The sequence below is a fragment of the Schistocerca piceifrons genome, chromosome 6 (genome assembly GCF_021461385.2).
Source record: "Schistocerca piceifrons isolate TAMUIC-IGC-003096 chromosome 6, iqSchPice1.1, whole genome shotgun sequence".
NCBI classification, from domain to species: Eukaryota; Metazoa; Arthropoda; class Insecta; order Orthoptera; family Acrididae; genus Schistocerca; species Schistocerca piceifrons.
Window position 1 is genome coordinate 420,620,053 of NC_060143.1, and position 13,988 is coordinate 420,634,040.

The following is a 13,988-nucleotide window of genomic DNA, read 5'->3' on the forward strand; positions in this document are numbered from 1 at the left end:
ATAAAATAATCTCTACATCTTTGCGTCGTATATTCGGAAGAAAACAGACACAAGCAGTTTAGTGCTGCAAACACACTTCTGAGTACGTAATGTGTTTATACCGCAACTGTTTCTAGCGTAAAAAAAACTTCGAGTAATCTGTCTAATTAATTACCACGGACTGTAGCTGAGTAAGCAAAATCGGGCAGTTAAGTGCACGGCCAGTGTGAAAAAATAAAGCTGTCTGAATCCGACAAAGCGACTCGCAGGCGGGCGCTTCAGCGCATGCGCGATGCGGCGCTCCCTGCAAGGCGGATTACGCCTCTGCCCTGTGCGGACCGAGGCTTTCAAGCGCTCATCCGCTGTCCGCCGCGGGTTTATATTTAAAGCGAAGCAGACGCGAGCAGGCGGCCTTTCGCTGCTGGCGCCACTACCGCTGCGTTCAGACGGCGACTTGCGAGAGTAAACAGTCTGCACTGGTCCCACACTGGCTGGCCTTCATCCGGCCACCGTGCATGGTCTGTCCCGCGTCTCTCACGTTTAACAGATCTGACTCCTTACAGTTCTGACGGGTCGCTTTTCTACCGCCTTAATCTACGCTGTTGCCTTTACTGACTGTTCCCTGTCATTAACATGCAATCTTCATACCAACAACCTTATCTACACTCATGCTCATAAATTAAGGATAATCGCAGAATGTGGTGCCACACAACGTGGCATTACACAAAACTGGCTCTAATAGCATAGGCACATAGGGAACACACACGACACAGATAACTCCACAGTATTGGTGATAAGTTGAGAAAAACCGTCCAGAAACACACGTGCTACGAAACGCCACTGTTTCTGCGCTTGTACACCGACATTAATATGAGATATGATCACCATGCACACGTACACAGGCCCCACAACGGGTTGGCATACTCTGGATCACGTGGTCGAGCAGCTGCTTGGGTATAGCCTCCCATTCTTGCACCAGTGCCTGTCGTAGCTCCTGAAGTGTCGTAGGGGTTTGAAGACGTGCAGCGAGCGATACGTCGACCGAGAACATCCCAGATGTGCTCGATGGGGTTTAGGTCTGGAGAACAGGCAGGCCATTCCATTCGTCTGATATCTTCTGTTTCAAGGTACTCCTCCACGATGGCAGCTCGGTGGGGCCGTGCGTTATCATCCACCAGGAGGATGGTGGGACCCACTGCACCCCTGAAAAGGCAGACATACTGGTGCAAAATGAAGTCCCGACACACCTGACCTGTTACAGTTCCTCTGTCAAAGATATGCAGGGGTGTACGTGCACCAATCATGATCCCACCCCACACCATCAAACCACGACCTCCATACAGGTCCCTTTCAAGGACGTTAAGGGGTTGGTATCTGGTTCCTGGTTCACGCCAGATGAAAACCCGGCGAGGATCACTGTTCAGACTATACCTGGACTCGTCCGTGAAGATAACCTGGGACCACTGTTCCAGTGAACATGTACTGTGTTCTTGACACGAGGCTTTAACGGCTCTCCTGTGACCAGGGACAGTGGAATGCACCGCTCAGGTCTCCAGGCGAAAAAACCATGTCTGTTCAGTCGTCTGTAGACTGCGTGTCTGGAGACAACTGTTCCAGTGGCCGCGGTAAGGTCCCGAGCAAGGCTACCTGCAGCACTCCGTGGCTGTCTGCGGGCACTGATGGTGAGATATCGGTCTTCTTGTGGTGTTGTACGCTGTGGACGTCCCGTACTGTAGCGCTTGGACACGTTTCCTGTCTTCTGGAATAGTTGCCGTAATCTTGAGATCACACTTTGTGCCTCAAGGTGGGCCCTTGCTACGACCTGCTGTGTTTGACCAGCCTCCAGTCGCCCTAGTATTCTACCCCTCATAGCATCATCAATATGTGTTCTCTGAGCCATTTCCCACACAGTCACCATTAGCACGATGAAAACGTCTGCACACTTACTCGCTGCACCGCACTCTTACATGCACCAACACACCTCTACGTATGTGGACTGCTTCCAGCGCCACCGTGCGACGACCGCAGGTCAAATACACCTCACGGCCATACCCTGATAGGATTTAAATCCGCAAACCGCCCACCATAGCGTTGTTTCACCATGTATCAGCATTATCCTAATTTATGAGCATGAGCGTAGTTAAACAGCACGCTAAAATATCTCGAACTAACACTTGATCGTTAACTAGTACGGAAACCCCATCTTCAAACCATCCAACGGATGTACCACAATAGACCTCATCATCATCCTTCATACATACAAAGTCTCGACCCGATCTATCCTCTCCTCCATAAATGTCACCTGCCCATTCAAATTCTTGAACACGGCGCACTTCGCATCACTTTCCCAATCCGCTTGTCCTTCCCTAGAAGAACCCTTTACGAGCGCAATTGTTTTCTCCAACCCCTCTCCTACAATTAATTATACAATGTCCATATCCTCTCCACATCCTCTCCCAGCGCACTCTCACTCCCTGACAAATCCGCCCTGACATCTATCCGCTCTCTGTCTTTAACCCTCTTCATCATACCCTTTGCGATTTTAGGGCTCCCCATCCTCCTTTTTTTCCTCCAACTTCCATCTGATGTAATGGGGCTTCTTCAGCATGAAGGTTTGTTTTCCGGGCCTGCTGTGCTGGCTTAAAGGGATAGCCCTCTTTTAAAGCATGAAAAATGCGGTGATTTTTGTGATTTTTTAAGTAAAAGAAAATATAATGTTCCATCTGACGATATAGCTTTATTCCCTACACTTTTGTTTTTAAGAAGCGCAAATAAAGTAATTTAAAAGAGAACCTCGTGGAATCACGTCACTTTTCAATTTCAAGAAATTTTTGTGTCCACATCGGACGCCCCCCTTAACCGCTACACCAGATGGGAGGACCCTCTCGTAGCCGGAGACTTGGGTCATCCGCGGGAGTTGCCTCGTACTGGGCCACTAACAGAATACCTCTGAATAATAATTTTCATTTTATTTCTACCAACCTACATAGAATAATTGAAAAATAATAAATTACAACAAACTGGTGACATGTTGAAACGAAGGTCATATTCTTAGCCCACAAAGTTGAGACAAAAGCTTGCACCGAAAATCAACTTTTGAAGATAACGCAAAACGGCTACGCATGCTGATAGAGCATTTAAATTAAAATGCCACCATCAAATTCCGGTCAAAATCTTTTAAGTATAGTCAAAAGCTCTTTAAAAAGAATTTGTCGCTTTTAGCTGCTAAACTTAATTTATTGTGACATCAAGGTACAATCGGTTTCGCGATAATCAATCGCATCTTCATGTTAATTTTGCTGTATTGCATTAAGCTATTAAACCAAATACAATCTCCCAGTAGCTTAATAGCTCAACGTAATCCAGCCAAATTAACCTGAACAGGCAATTCATTATGGCGAAACCAATTATACAAGGTTCGTTGATTTCATAATAAATGATGTTTAGCAAATACAAGCGGATTCTCCAATTTTTAGAAGATTCTTGCCACAAAAGTTTTTAATAGACCTTTTAACTATGCGTGGATTAAACTGCAGTCCCCCACAAAAAAAAACCAATGAAATCGTATGTGTCGTTCTCAAGTTGTGTCCCGCCACTTTGAAAATACGGTTGACGCATTTAAAGTTTTGGGTTACGTTACTTGTAGCTCTAGTCAGCGATCCCTGAACCATACGGCAATCCTTCCAGATCCAAAGGGAGGTCCTGCGGACCTCTTTGGCGGCTTCTGTCATTCACTGCTCTGTTCGCTCGATACGCTCTTCGTCCGCTTTTGTGCAAAAGTTGTAACAGGCTGATCCGATCTCAAGTTCGAGCACGTTCATTATTTCCATAATGCCCGATAGTCCATTAAGATAAAATGTCGACTACTTTTTTCCCGCTGTGAATGGCATTCGGAGACATTTTTGACAGAAATCGCCTTGTAACTCGATAACGGAGTTCTTGACGAACTTGGGATAAAGGCTACAGTGAAGTAGATATCCCAGAAAACATATGAAGCCGAAGAAGAAAAAAACGATTCCTTGAAATTTTCAGAGAGAACTTCCCCCGTAAGGGTTAGTGACTTTCGCTTGAAGCCAGATATTTTTCACTATGTTTTGCAAATACATTTCTGAAAAGTACTAACAGGAACATTTACTGACGAGTTCACATAACAGAAAACAATATTTAATAAATGTTAAACACTTTAGCATTAAATAAGTTACAAGTTTTCGAGTAAAAACAAAAGGAATAATTTAGAAGAATATTGTTTAAGCTTACTTTCAAATTTGGCGTTGCTACCTACTGACAGTTAATGTCATTGGATAAGTCATAATTTTGGCAACAGCATTATTCACAATTTTTTGAGATAAAGTCAGTTTTAATGTAGAGTAATCAACGCCGGGGGATGCTGAGAAGATTCGAGCATCTACCAGAGAGAAGAATATGGAAAATGTCCACAACAATTACAAACTCTCGGGCTATTTCTTCCCATCGCCGGTTTTGTTGGTGCAAACGTTGAATACCTGCAAATTCTGTACCGATAATATCCCGATGTAAGTTGTGCGCAGCGTTACTCACAGAATTACTTTGAGCCATGTTCGGACACTTCAAAGAAGCACTAGCGTACATCCCAGTTAACGACCACGGAGCTAAAATTAGAGAATTCTACACTATCTCCTCCGGAGTACCATCGATAGGTACAACTGGAAAGGAAGATGGTGAGCGAGAGAATACGTGACACTACGTAACCTTAGCAACACGACCTACGCAGTTTTGTTTAGACTGAACATCCAAGCAAACGGCTTCCGTAGAACGATACAGTGTTGAATCTACCGAAAGTTTCACTCTGACGCCTGTCATTCCATGTCCGCGCCGAATTTGTGTCGAGAAATGTAAATTTGTGAATGCAGCGAACTCATACTGGACGCAACACTGGTGTGTACTTTCCACGCGTGTCTTCTCGGCGAACAAAGTGCGATGCTTATCAAATGGGAGGCTGTCTCGTTATATCTGAACCGAAATATCTCCGAATACAATGCGAGATGATTCATGGGGCCTCTGTTATCCCCCGTCTCGCCTATGAAGGCTTTGGACTGAAAGAGGCGATCTGCGTCAACATGGGGAGCGACAGACGAAAATAGGGCTGCTTCATTAAGGGAAAAGGGAAGCCTTCCAGACAAGGTGGGATAGCGTGGAGAAAATGGCGGAGTACCCTTTGAAGCCGGCGAAGCGTACGGCCAAATATAAAACAGTGAAAATAACCCGTAGCAGCGGTGCTACGCTCTTTAATTCCGTAGTAGTTACTGTGCGGTGCCACGTAAACTGTCAGTAGTGATATTGCGACACAAGTATGAGACGAAAATCACGGGTTAGCACGATGTTTTAATTACTTTTACGTAACTGGTTCATATTTACTTTGATACATTACAAATTTTAAAATAATGATGATAGTATAATTATTCTTCCAAAAAATGGCGAGATGAGTTATTGAGCAGTTTATTCCTCTTGAGCTTCCAAAATTTCTTCCTCACCCCAGAAACATGACATATATGCAGCAAAATTACAGCAAACTATAAAACCTAACGAGCGCATGCGCGAAATTACGCCAGTACGATCATATCGCCGTTCCAGAAAGACAATGACATTGTCAAAGTAAAAAGTTTACAGGAGGCGCGCAGAAAACTAAACGACTTTGCTTAAAAACTTCATCGAACAACAGTAAAATTATCAATGGGACTGAAAGTCAGCCTAATCGTGACACTTGTGTTCCCTAGAAGGTAGAACAATTATTTCTGCTGCATTGTACCATATTCACCATTCTGACAAATATGTCATTGTTCATCTGATATTATTAACCAAAATAACAAATACCGACAAAGAACGTGTATGGGAGAAACTTAAATAAATATCTAAATTATTATTTTTAGGTCATTCTTACAGTATTCATTGTTCTATCATTGTTTTTATTATATGCGTCTTATCAATAAAATAAAATAATTCACTGAGCTACAGAAAGTTCTTCCAAACAAATTATATAAGAGCAATAAATTACATTTATGTGGAAAGAGAGGAATAGAAACCCTTTTAATATTTAGAGATGACATTGCTGTTAACCAAACTATGTAAACCTCGAATTTTATTTTCTAAGAGTGTCATTTTCGTAGTATAAAGCATGTACCAAATTATTAAGCATATTCCAATTCCAAATTAATTTCCTTTACATTCCCTGTTAAATGCCTCTTACTGCCTTTAAACTGAACTTGTCGCCACTCGAACTCATATTAAAAGACTTCACTTCCGTTTTCATATCGAAATAATTTCAGACACTTTGAATATATTCCCGTCAACGTCCTTGGCCACGTAAGGAGCCATCTAATCGTACAAAACTTTAATTCCTTTAACTCTGAAAATCTTATTTCTCTCATTTTTGCCCATATGAAACAAAAATGGAATTTACTTAAGTGTATTCAAGTCATTTTACTCACATCAATAATGACGCTAAGAGCAGTTATGACACAAAAGTTGAGAAAACAATGACATTAAAAACGATTATGACGCAGAAGTTGCTCAAACGTCGGGAAAACAGCGACCCAGGGCACGCTTACGTCGTTATCGCACAGCGGATTTCAGTTGAAATGATTCTCAATTCGCATTGTTCAGCACTTAACGTCGTTGTTTCACTGGATACGTTACTTCACTGATCAAACTGAACATCACAGCTGACAATTCTGATGATGTTCTTCCCAACCTAAGTCACAGCGGTCGATATTTCCATAAAGGCACAACTACCCTCTTGCGGCACTGCGTATAATAGCACTTCTGATGACGTCTCGCTGTATGCGCTACCTATTTCTGAGATGACTAAGCAATATAATCGATTTTTCGAACTTTGCAGTTGCGTCATTGTTCTTCAGGAGCGGCGATATTGGCCAGTCATTCGAGACAACAGCTATTACGTTTTGTATTATTCCTTTCGAAATAATTTTAAAAATTGACAACAGAAGGCAGTGACAGTCAAGAGGCAGGTACCTAGACGTCCGCACATTGTTTTCATACTCAGTGAGTCCAGTTTTCGGGGGACGGATGGCTCGCGTATCGAGAAAATCTTGGCCCGACCTGTACCTGCACTAAGACTGTTGATACTTTTAAAAACACCGGGAATCCGATATATCAATATTTAGAAAACCATAAACGGCCATCGATGTATCGAAGAACATATCGATATACCGACGGTGGAAATGTTGACCTACCGGCCTATAAAAGTATCGGCTAAACATTGTAAATATACTGCCGCTTTTAGAGCGGTTTACGTAAGTATTGGTAGATTATTGAATATTCTGTATATCAACAAGCTAGGAGCCAGCTTATCCCTCTTAGAGCAAGAATTGAAAGGAAAACGATGCACGTTCATGCCTGGCAATAACCACTTTGCTAACTACGTGTTAGTGGCACAATAGAAATTGTGCGATGGGTCGGTCGTTCGGATTCGTCACATACTGGATTTCTAGAGAACACTTTTGTCGGCTGACCTGTTTTTTTCATTTCTGTAAACGCCAGCAAACTAGTAGTTGTAGTGTTAAAATTGCGTGGTGAAGTTAAACGTTGCAGTACCTGTTGGTAGCATCGAGCGCCAATTATGTTCAAATGGTTCAGATGGCTCTGAGCACTATGGGACTTAACATCTGAGGTCATCAGTCCCCTAGAACTTAGAACTACTTAAACCTAACTAACCTAAGGACATCACACACATCCATGCCCGAGGCAGGATTCGAACCTGCGACAGTAGCAGCAGCGCGGTTTCGGATGCCAATTATGTCAGCGTCTCCCCTTACACATTTCCGCCCGTCTCAAAGATGAATCTTTTCATTTAGATTTTTGTTCACCTTTCTCAGCAACTGTTTCGAAGAATGCCGATGTGCAGAAGTAGCACATTAGTTGCGTTAAAAATGGTTTTTTATCGCAAATGGCGCGTTCTTCACGTGGAAATCTTGTTATTTCATTCACACCCTCTCCCCCCCCCCCCCCCCCCTCAGTGCAATAGGACTTCTTAGTGCCACCTTTACTTGCTTCACACGGCCGAAGAGAAAGACCGGACGTGATGAAAGCTCGAAAAGTAGTAAGACTCCTTCACACAGTGAAAGTAAAATTATGTTCTGCTAGTATTTCAAAAGAACACTTCCAAATATTTAGCAAAAATGGCGAAAAAAAACAATAAAAATATCGGTTCTCGATAGTGTCATTTCCATATCGATGTATCGAAATAACGCAGAATAAACGTCGCCCGTTATATCGATATTTATCGTGAACAGATGCATATACAGTGGAAACTCGATTAACCGTCATCTTCGGGACCGTGGTCGTCACGGTTGAGCGAATAGACAGATAACAGAAACACTGTATTCCTCCGAAACATAACCTCAATCAATTATTTTATGTATAGACACATATCACTCTCGCAGTAATATAATAATATTTCGGAGCGAAAACAAATTAAAGACGATTGTAATAGCAAATAAAACTATTTATTACATGATAAAAACATCCGTACAGTAGCTACAAAATTTGCAAAATACGTAATGTACAGTACTGTACTGTACTATAAACTTACAGGTGAAATAGTTTATCTAGCTTGGAAACAGTCAGTCAATTTCTTCTGCCTTTTTGATGTTCGAGCTTTCACCGCGGCAATATTTCGTATTTTTCGGAGCAGTAGTGCCTGCGTTGCATTAGCCTCTTCTTGACTTTCAAACCATTGACTTTCAACAGCATTGTTTCGGCCTCTGAATGGCTAATTGTTTTTCTTCATGGCTTGAACACTCGTCTTCATCAGCCCCTTCTTCTTCTTCTTTGGTGGCTCTTACGCTGACAACAATTTCGTCATCACTCAAAATTTGAAAACCCCCATCCACTTTGTCACACTCTAACCACTCTGATACTTCTTCTGACGTCAAATTTGTGCTGATTTGTAAATTATTGCACAAATTGACCATCTCGTCAACTGTCCCACACTCAGGTTCCTCCGATTCTTCACCTCTAGGTTGAGGCCAAAGTTTATTCCAGCCGTTCTTGAGATTTGATACTGACAAATCACTCCATGCACTGGCAACATTGAAAATGGCATCTTTAATGCTGTAAGACCTCCAAAACTGTTTTACAGATGTTGATTCATCAGATGAGAGCAAACTTTCTATAAATGTTTTTCTATAACGACGTTTCATTTTTTCGATGATTCCCTGATCTATGGGCTGTATAAGTGAAGTTGTGTTTGCTGGAAGGAAGAGACATGTTATGTTGCCGTCATCACTTTTCATTTCACAAGTAGGGTGCGTTGGGGCAATGTCTAATAGCAATAGCACTTTCTGTGGCAACTTTTTTTCAGCCAAATATGCCCTAACTTGAGGTACAAATTGTTTGTGAAACCAGTCAGAAAAAATTGATTGATCCATCCAAGCACTGTTCTGGGCGTAGTGCAGGGAGAGCATTCAAATTCAAATTCTTGAATGCACGAGATTTTCTTGATTTCCCAATCACAAGTAGGGGTAGCCTATGATTGCCGGTCTCATTTGCGCAAACCATAGCAGTGATGCGATCTTTTTGTACTTTGAAACCTGGAGCAGCTTTTTCAGAAAGTGATGCTAATGTCTTTTGTGGTAAAGCCTTCCAATGAAGCCCAGTTTCATCACAATTGTAAACTTACTCCCTAACAAAATTCAATTCAGCCATTTTTTTCTTTAAACTGTTCTCGGAACTCTGCAATTACAGAGCTATCCGCGCTGACTTTTTCTCCACTGATATCAAGTTGGCGAATGCCATGACGAAATTTAAACTTGTCGAGCCATCTGATACTTGCTTTAAAAGACGAGTCACCATCATGTTTGTTGTTCATTTCAACAGCCTTGGCCATTATTATAGGCCCTGAAAGTGGAATCACCTGACTTCTTGTTTGTATAAACCATCGGTACATTGCAGTGTCCAATTCATCATACTTTGCAGGTTTCATTGTCTTTCTTGTTCGCACATCTCCATCCATGCTCTGCATTGTTGACACATGTTGTTCTATTTTATCAGCATCACGTTTTATATCGTTAACTGTTGTTCTTCCAATACCATAAATCAGCTCTACACTTGTCGCAGTTTCGCCCTTTTTAAGCGTTTTATAATTTCAAGTTTTTGATTAAGTCCTAAAACAACACGTTTACGTTTTTCAGACATTTTATCAAGTCACTGTATCACACACACCTGCACTAAATACGGTAGTGTAAAATATTAGTCAATAAAGCTTATTCAAATGGAAAACACGTAACACGGCACAGCTCTCTAGATACACTGCGACAATTACAGTCTTCTCACCACAACTGGAAACCGATCCAGTGGTGATTGTTGACTCACAAGTGAGACAAAGACAAGAAAAGGGGGAGATGTGTTAGCACGTCAACTGAAGGTCATATTTTATGTACCATTCTACGGCGGGCGGATACATTCACTTTCCACTAAAATAGAGTAAATAAACAAAGCGAACGCGTCACTGCACCTTAGAGCATTCGGTTATTACAGTATTATTATGTTGTTACAGCAGTGACGGTTAACAGAAACTGACGGTTTAAGGAGTGACGGTTAATCGAGTTTTTACTGTATATCTTTTTTTTTATCAGCAGCCGTAACTTGTTCTCGATGTTTTCAACGGAATGTTGTTGCCCGATCTACGGTCGGGCTTGGTCTACAATGTGCTAGAGAATCGGCAGGCACAATGGTAGCAAAAGTAGCAACACAGTGGTAATGCCATTACAGCACCCATCGGTGCGCGATGGTGGGAGCAAGCCATGCCACTCGCAGTCAAATGCCAGCTGTTCAAATAGGACCGTGGCTAACTCTGCCGTGTCTCTCGGCAGGCTGACGTGTCTGTCTGTGCTACGCCACGGCTGTGACGGCGCGCTCGGCCGCTCTGACCGCGATCCGGACCGGTTGGGGCCCTCTGGAATTACATACCGGCAGGCGGCCGGCGCGGCGCGCCCACCGAGGAGCAGGCCCGCCTGCTTTCTGTCGGATCGGCTGCCCGGGCCCCTTCCGGCCCGAGGCGTAGCCCCAGGCAGAGAAAAACCAAACCGACTCCTGCTGCTGCCGCGCGCTAACCTTGATTCCCATACGCAACGCGGCCTGCGCCAGAAACAATACGATTCTGGCCTTCACTTGTTTACGAAAATGGTTTCTCGCTAAACCTGAAGCACTTAAAACCGTAGGGGTTTCTTAAATTCGCTGTAATAGAAAAGACCCTCCCGCCGGAGGTTCGAGTCCTCCCTCGGACATGGCTGTGTGTGTTGGTCTTGACGTAAGTTAGTTTAAGTAGTGTGTAAGTCTAGCGGCTGATGACTTGAGCAGTTTGGTCCCATAGGAATTCACACACTTTTGAACACTTTTTAAGGAAAAGATTTTTAAGGGGGATGTTTGACAAATGTGACGAAGTTCAGTAGTAAAACTTTTTCCCCAGGCTCCATTACCGTTCATTTAATTACTCCTTGGCGCTGCAGCACGTGAACGGCATTGAGTCTTATGATCTTCTGCTCATTTGCTCCATCTTCCTACTCCCACTTTTCTCGAGTCATTCTCCGCATTATCTAGCCATCGTTTTCGTCGCCTCCCTTTGCGCCTTTTGCCACTTAGGTTTCCTCTGTAGTGGCCCAACCACCTTGATGTGTTGCACTTGATTTCCGAAACATCGTTAGCGTAGCCCTACAGTTCTTCCAGTTCCCTGTTTTCTTTTTTCTCTGCTGCCCCGCCTCTTTCTTAACATATTCCTCTCACTAAGGACTCCTACCATTGTCTATATTTCTGAGCCATATATTACCACCGGCCTTCGTTAACCTCAGGCATTGTTGTCCTGATGTACTCGACGACGTCCTTTAGCTACACTGTCTAAAGGATCGTCCTAAGATATACCAAATTAAGATCAGCCTGAAGATGCCTAAATAAGGTGAAACGCATAGTTTATAAATAAAATAAAAACTAAAATTGAGCCGGCCGGTGTGGCCGAGCGGTTCTAGGTGCTACAGTCTTGGCAGGTTCGAATCCTGCCTCGGGCATGGATGTGTGTGATGTCCTTAGGTTAGTTAGGTTCAAGTAGTTCTAAGTTCTAGGGGACTGATGACCTTAGAAGTTAAGTCCCATAGTGCTCAGAGCCATTTTTTGAACTAAAATTGCAACCAAGACTGTTTTCAACTAATACTATTAAACGCTGGTTTGCTGATTCACGCCACAGATCGATTATAAGAATTTCTTGGGTAAGACAAGTTCGTAAGCTCCAAAGGGGACATCAAATGATACTACACGTGACCTCCAGCCCCCGCACCCTTTGGTGGGACGGGGGGCAACTTTTAAATCTTAAATGGAAACCCGCATTTTTTATTGCAGATTCGGATTCTCCATAAAAAAGTAATCAAGTTTTGTCGGAAACATTTTTTAAACTATTGACAGATGGCGCTGAAATAGAGAAAAAGTAAAATTGGGGAAGAACTCTGATTTATTTAGAATTATCCGAGAGAGACGCATCAAATCGGTAAAAAATGTGCACCAATTTTTTAGTTACGCCAAATTAACCTATTTTTGTACAAAATGTACTTTTAGCGTTACCCAGGAACAACGATATGGACGTAGTAGAATGATGTTCCCATGGGATGCTTCATTAATGTGAATCCCACAGTTCCAGTCATTGTCTCCAGATGGCAAAATGACAATATGTAAAGTCAAACAGCAACAGTGAACTAGAAATAAAAAATGACAATCGATCAATAAACCCATAGCAACCGGAATACTGTACTAACATGCAAAACATAGGGGTGTCTGGATATTTCTGCTCAGATAGTGTAGGTGCACCTTTGAATACCCCACATGAAGCGGTAACTTGCGACTGGACCCAGTCTCGATGCTTAAGTTCAAAGTTAGCCATAATTTCTTTAGTCATTACTGTGGAAAGTACGCAGGGTGTTACAAAAAGGTACGGCCAAACTTTCAGGAAACATTCCTTACACACAAATAAAGAAAAGATGTAATGTGGACATGTGTCCGGAAACGCTTAATTTCCATGTTAGAGCTCATTTTAGTTCCGTCAGTATCTACTGCACTTCCTCGATTCACCGCCATGATTTCATACGGGATACTCTACCTGTGCTGCTAGAACATGCGCCTCTACAAGTACGACACAATATGTGGTTCATGCACGATGGAGCTCCTGCACATTTCAGTCGAAGTGTTCGTACGCTTCTCAACAACAGATTCGGTGACCGATGGATTGGTAGAGGCGGGCCAATTCCATGGCCTCCACGCTCTCCTGACCTCAACCCTCTTGACTTTCATTTATGGGGGCATTTGAAAGCTCTTGTCTACGCAACCCCGGTACCAAATGTAGAGACTCTTCGCGCTCGTATTGTGGACGGCTGTGATACAATACGCCATTCTCCAGGGCTGTATCAGCGCATCAGGGATTCCATGCGACGGAGGGTTGATCCTTGTATCCTCGCTAACGGAGGACATTTTGAACATTTCCTGTAACAAAGTGTTTGATGTCACGCTGGTACATTTTGTTGCTGTGTGTTTCCATTCCATAATTAATGTGATTTGAAGAGCAGTAATAAAATGAGCTCTAACATGGAAAGTAAGCGTTTCCGGACACATGTCCACATAACATATTTTCTTTCTTTGTGTGTGAGGAATGTTTCCTGAAAGTTTGGCCGTACCTTTTTGTAACACGCTGTAGTCTTGTCATTTCGGATCAGTCTTTTTGAAGTACCCTGTATACTAGCTGTAATAGTGACGTAATTATCCTTTACAGTGTTGCAATAAACGATAAAGAAAAAAGTTAGCCTCTATGCAGAAATGTGACACGATGAACACAGGTCGACGTCGACTTGTTACAGCAATGCTGGTTTGCTTGTTGCCTAGAAGGCAGACATACACCGAGCATTTGTTGTTTAGGCATATGCAATTGCTGTGTGTGTTCTAGCAGGTTCCGTGCGTAGTAGCCCCCGGGTGCTCGCAAA

The 13,988-nt window shown here is 42.9% G+C and overlaps 1 protein-coding gene across 1 annotated transcript in view; it reads left to right on the top strand.

Moving 5' to 3' along the window:
• The first annotated feature begins 271 nt into the window (after window positions 1-271).
• LOC124803357 (hemicentin-2) overlaps window positions 272-13,988 on the top strand; it is a 155,378-nt gene continuing 141,661 nt past the window's right edge. Inside the window, exons 1-2 of the mRNA XM_047264543.1 lie at window positions 272-441; window positions 10,848-11,044. Of these exons, the coding sequence (XP_047120499.1) occupies window positions 272-441; window positions 10,848-11,044 (367 nt within the window). The remainder of the gene's footprint in view (window positions 442-10,847; window positions 11,045-13,988) is intronic.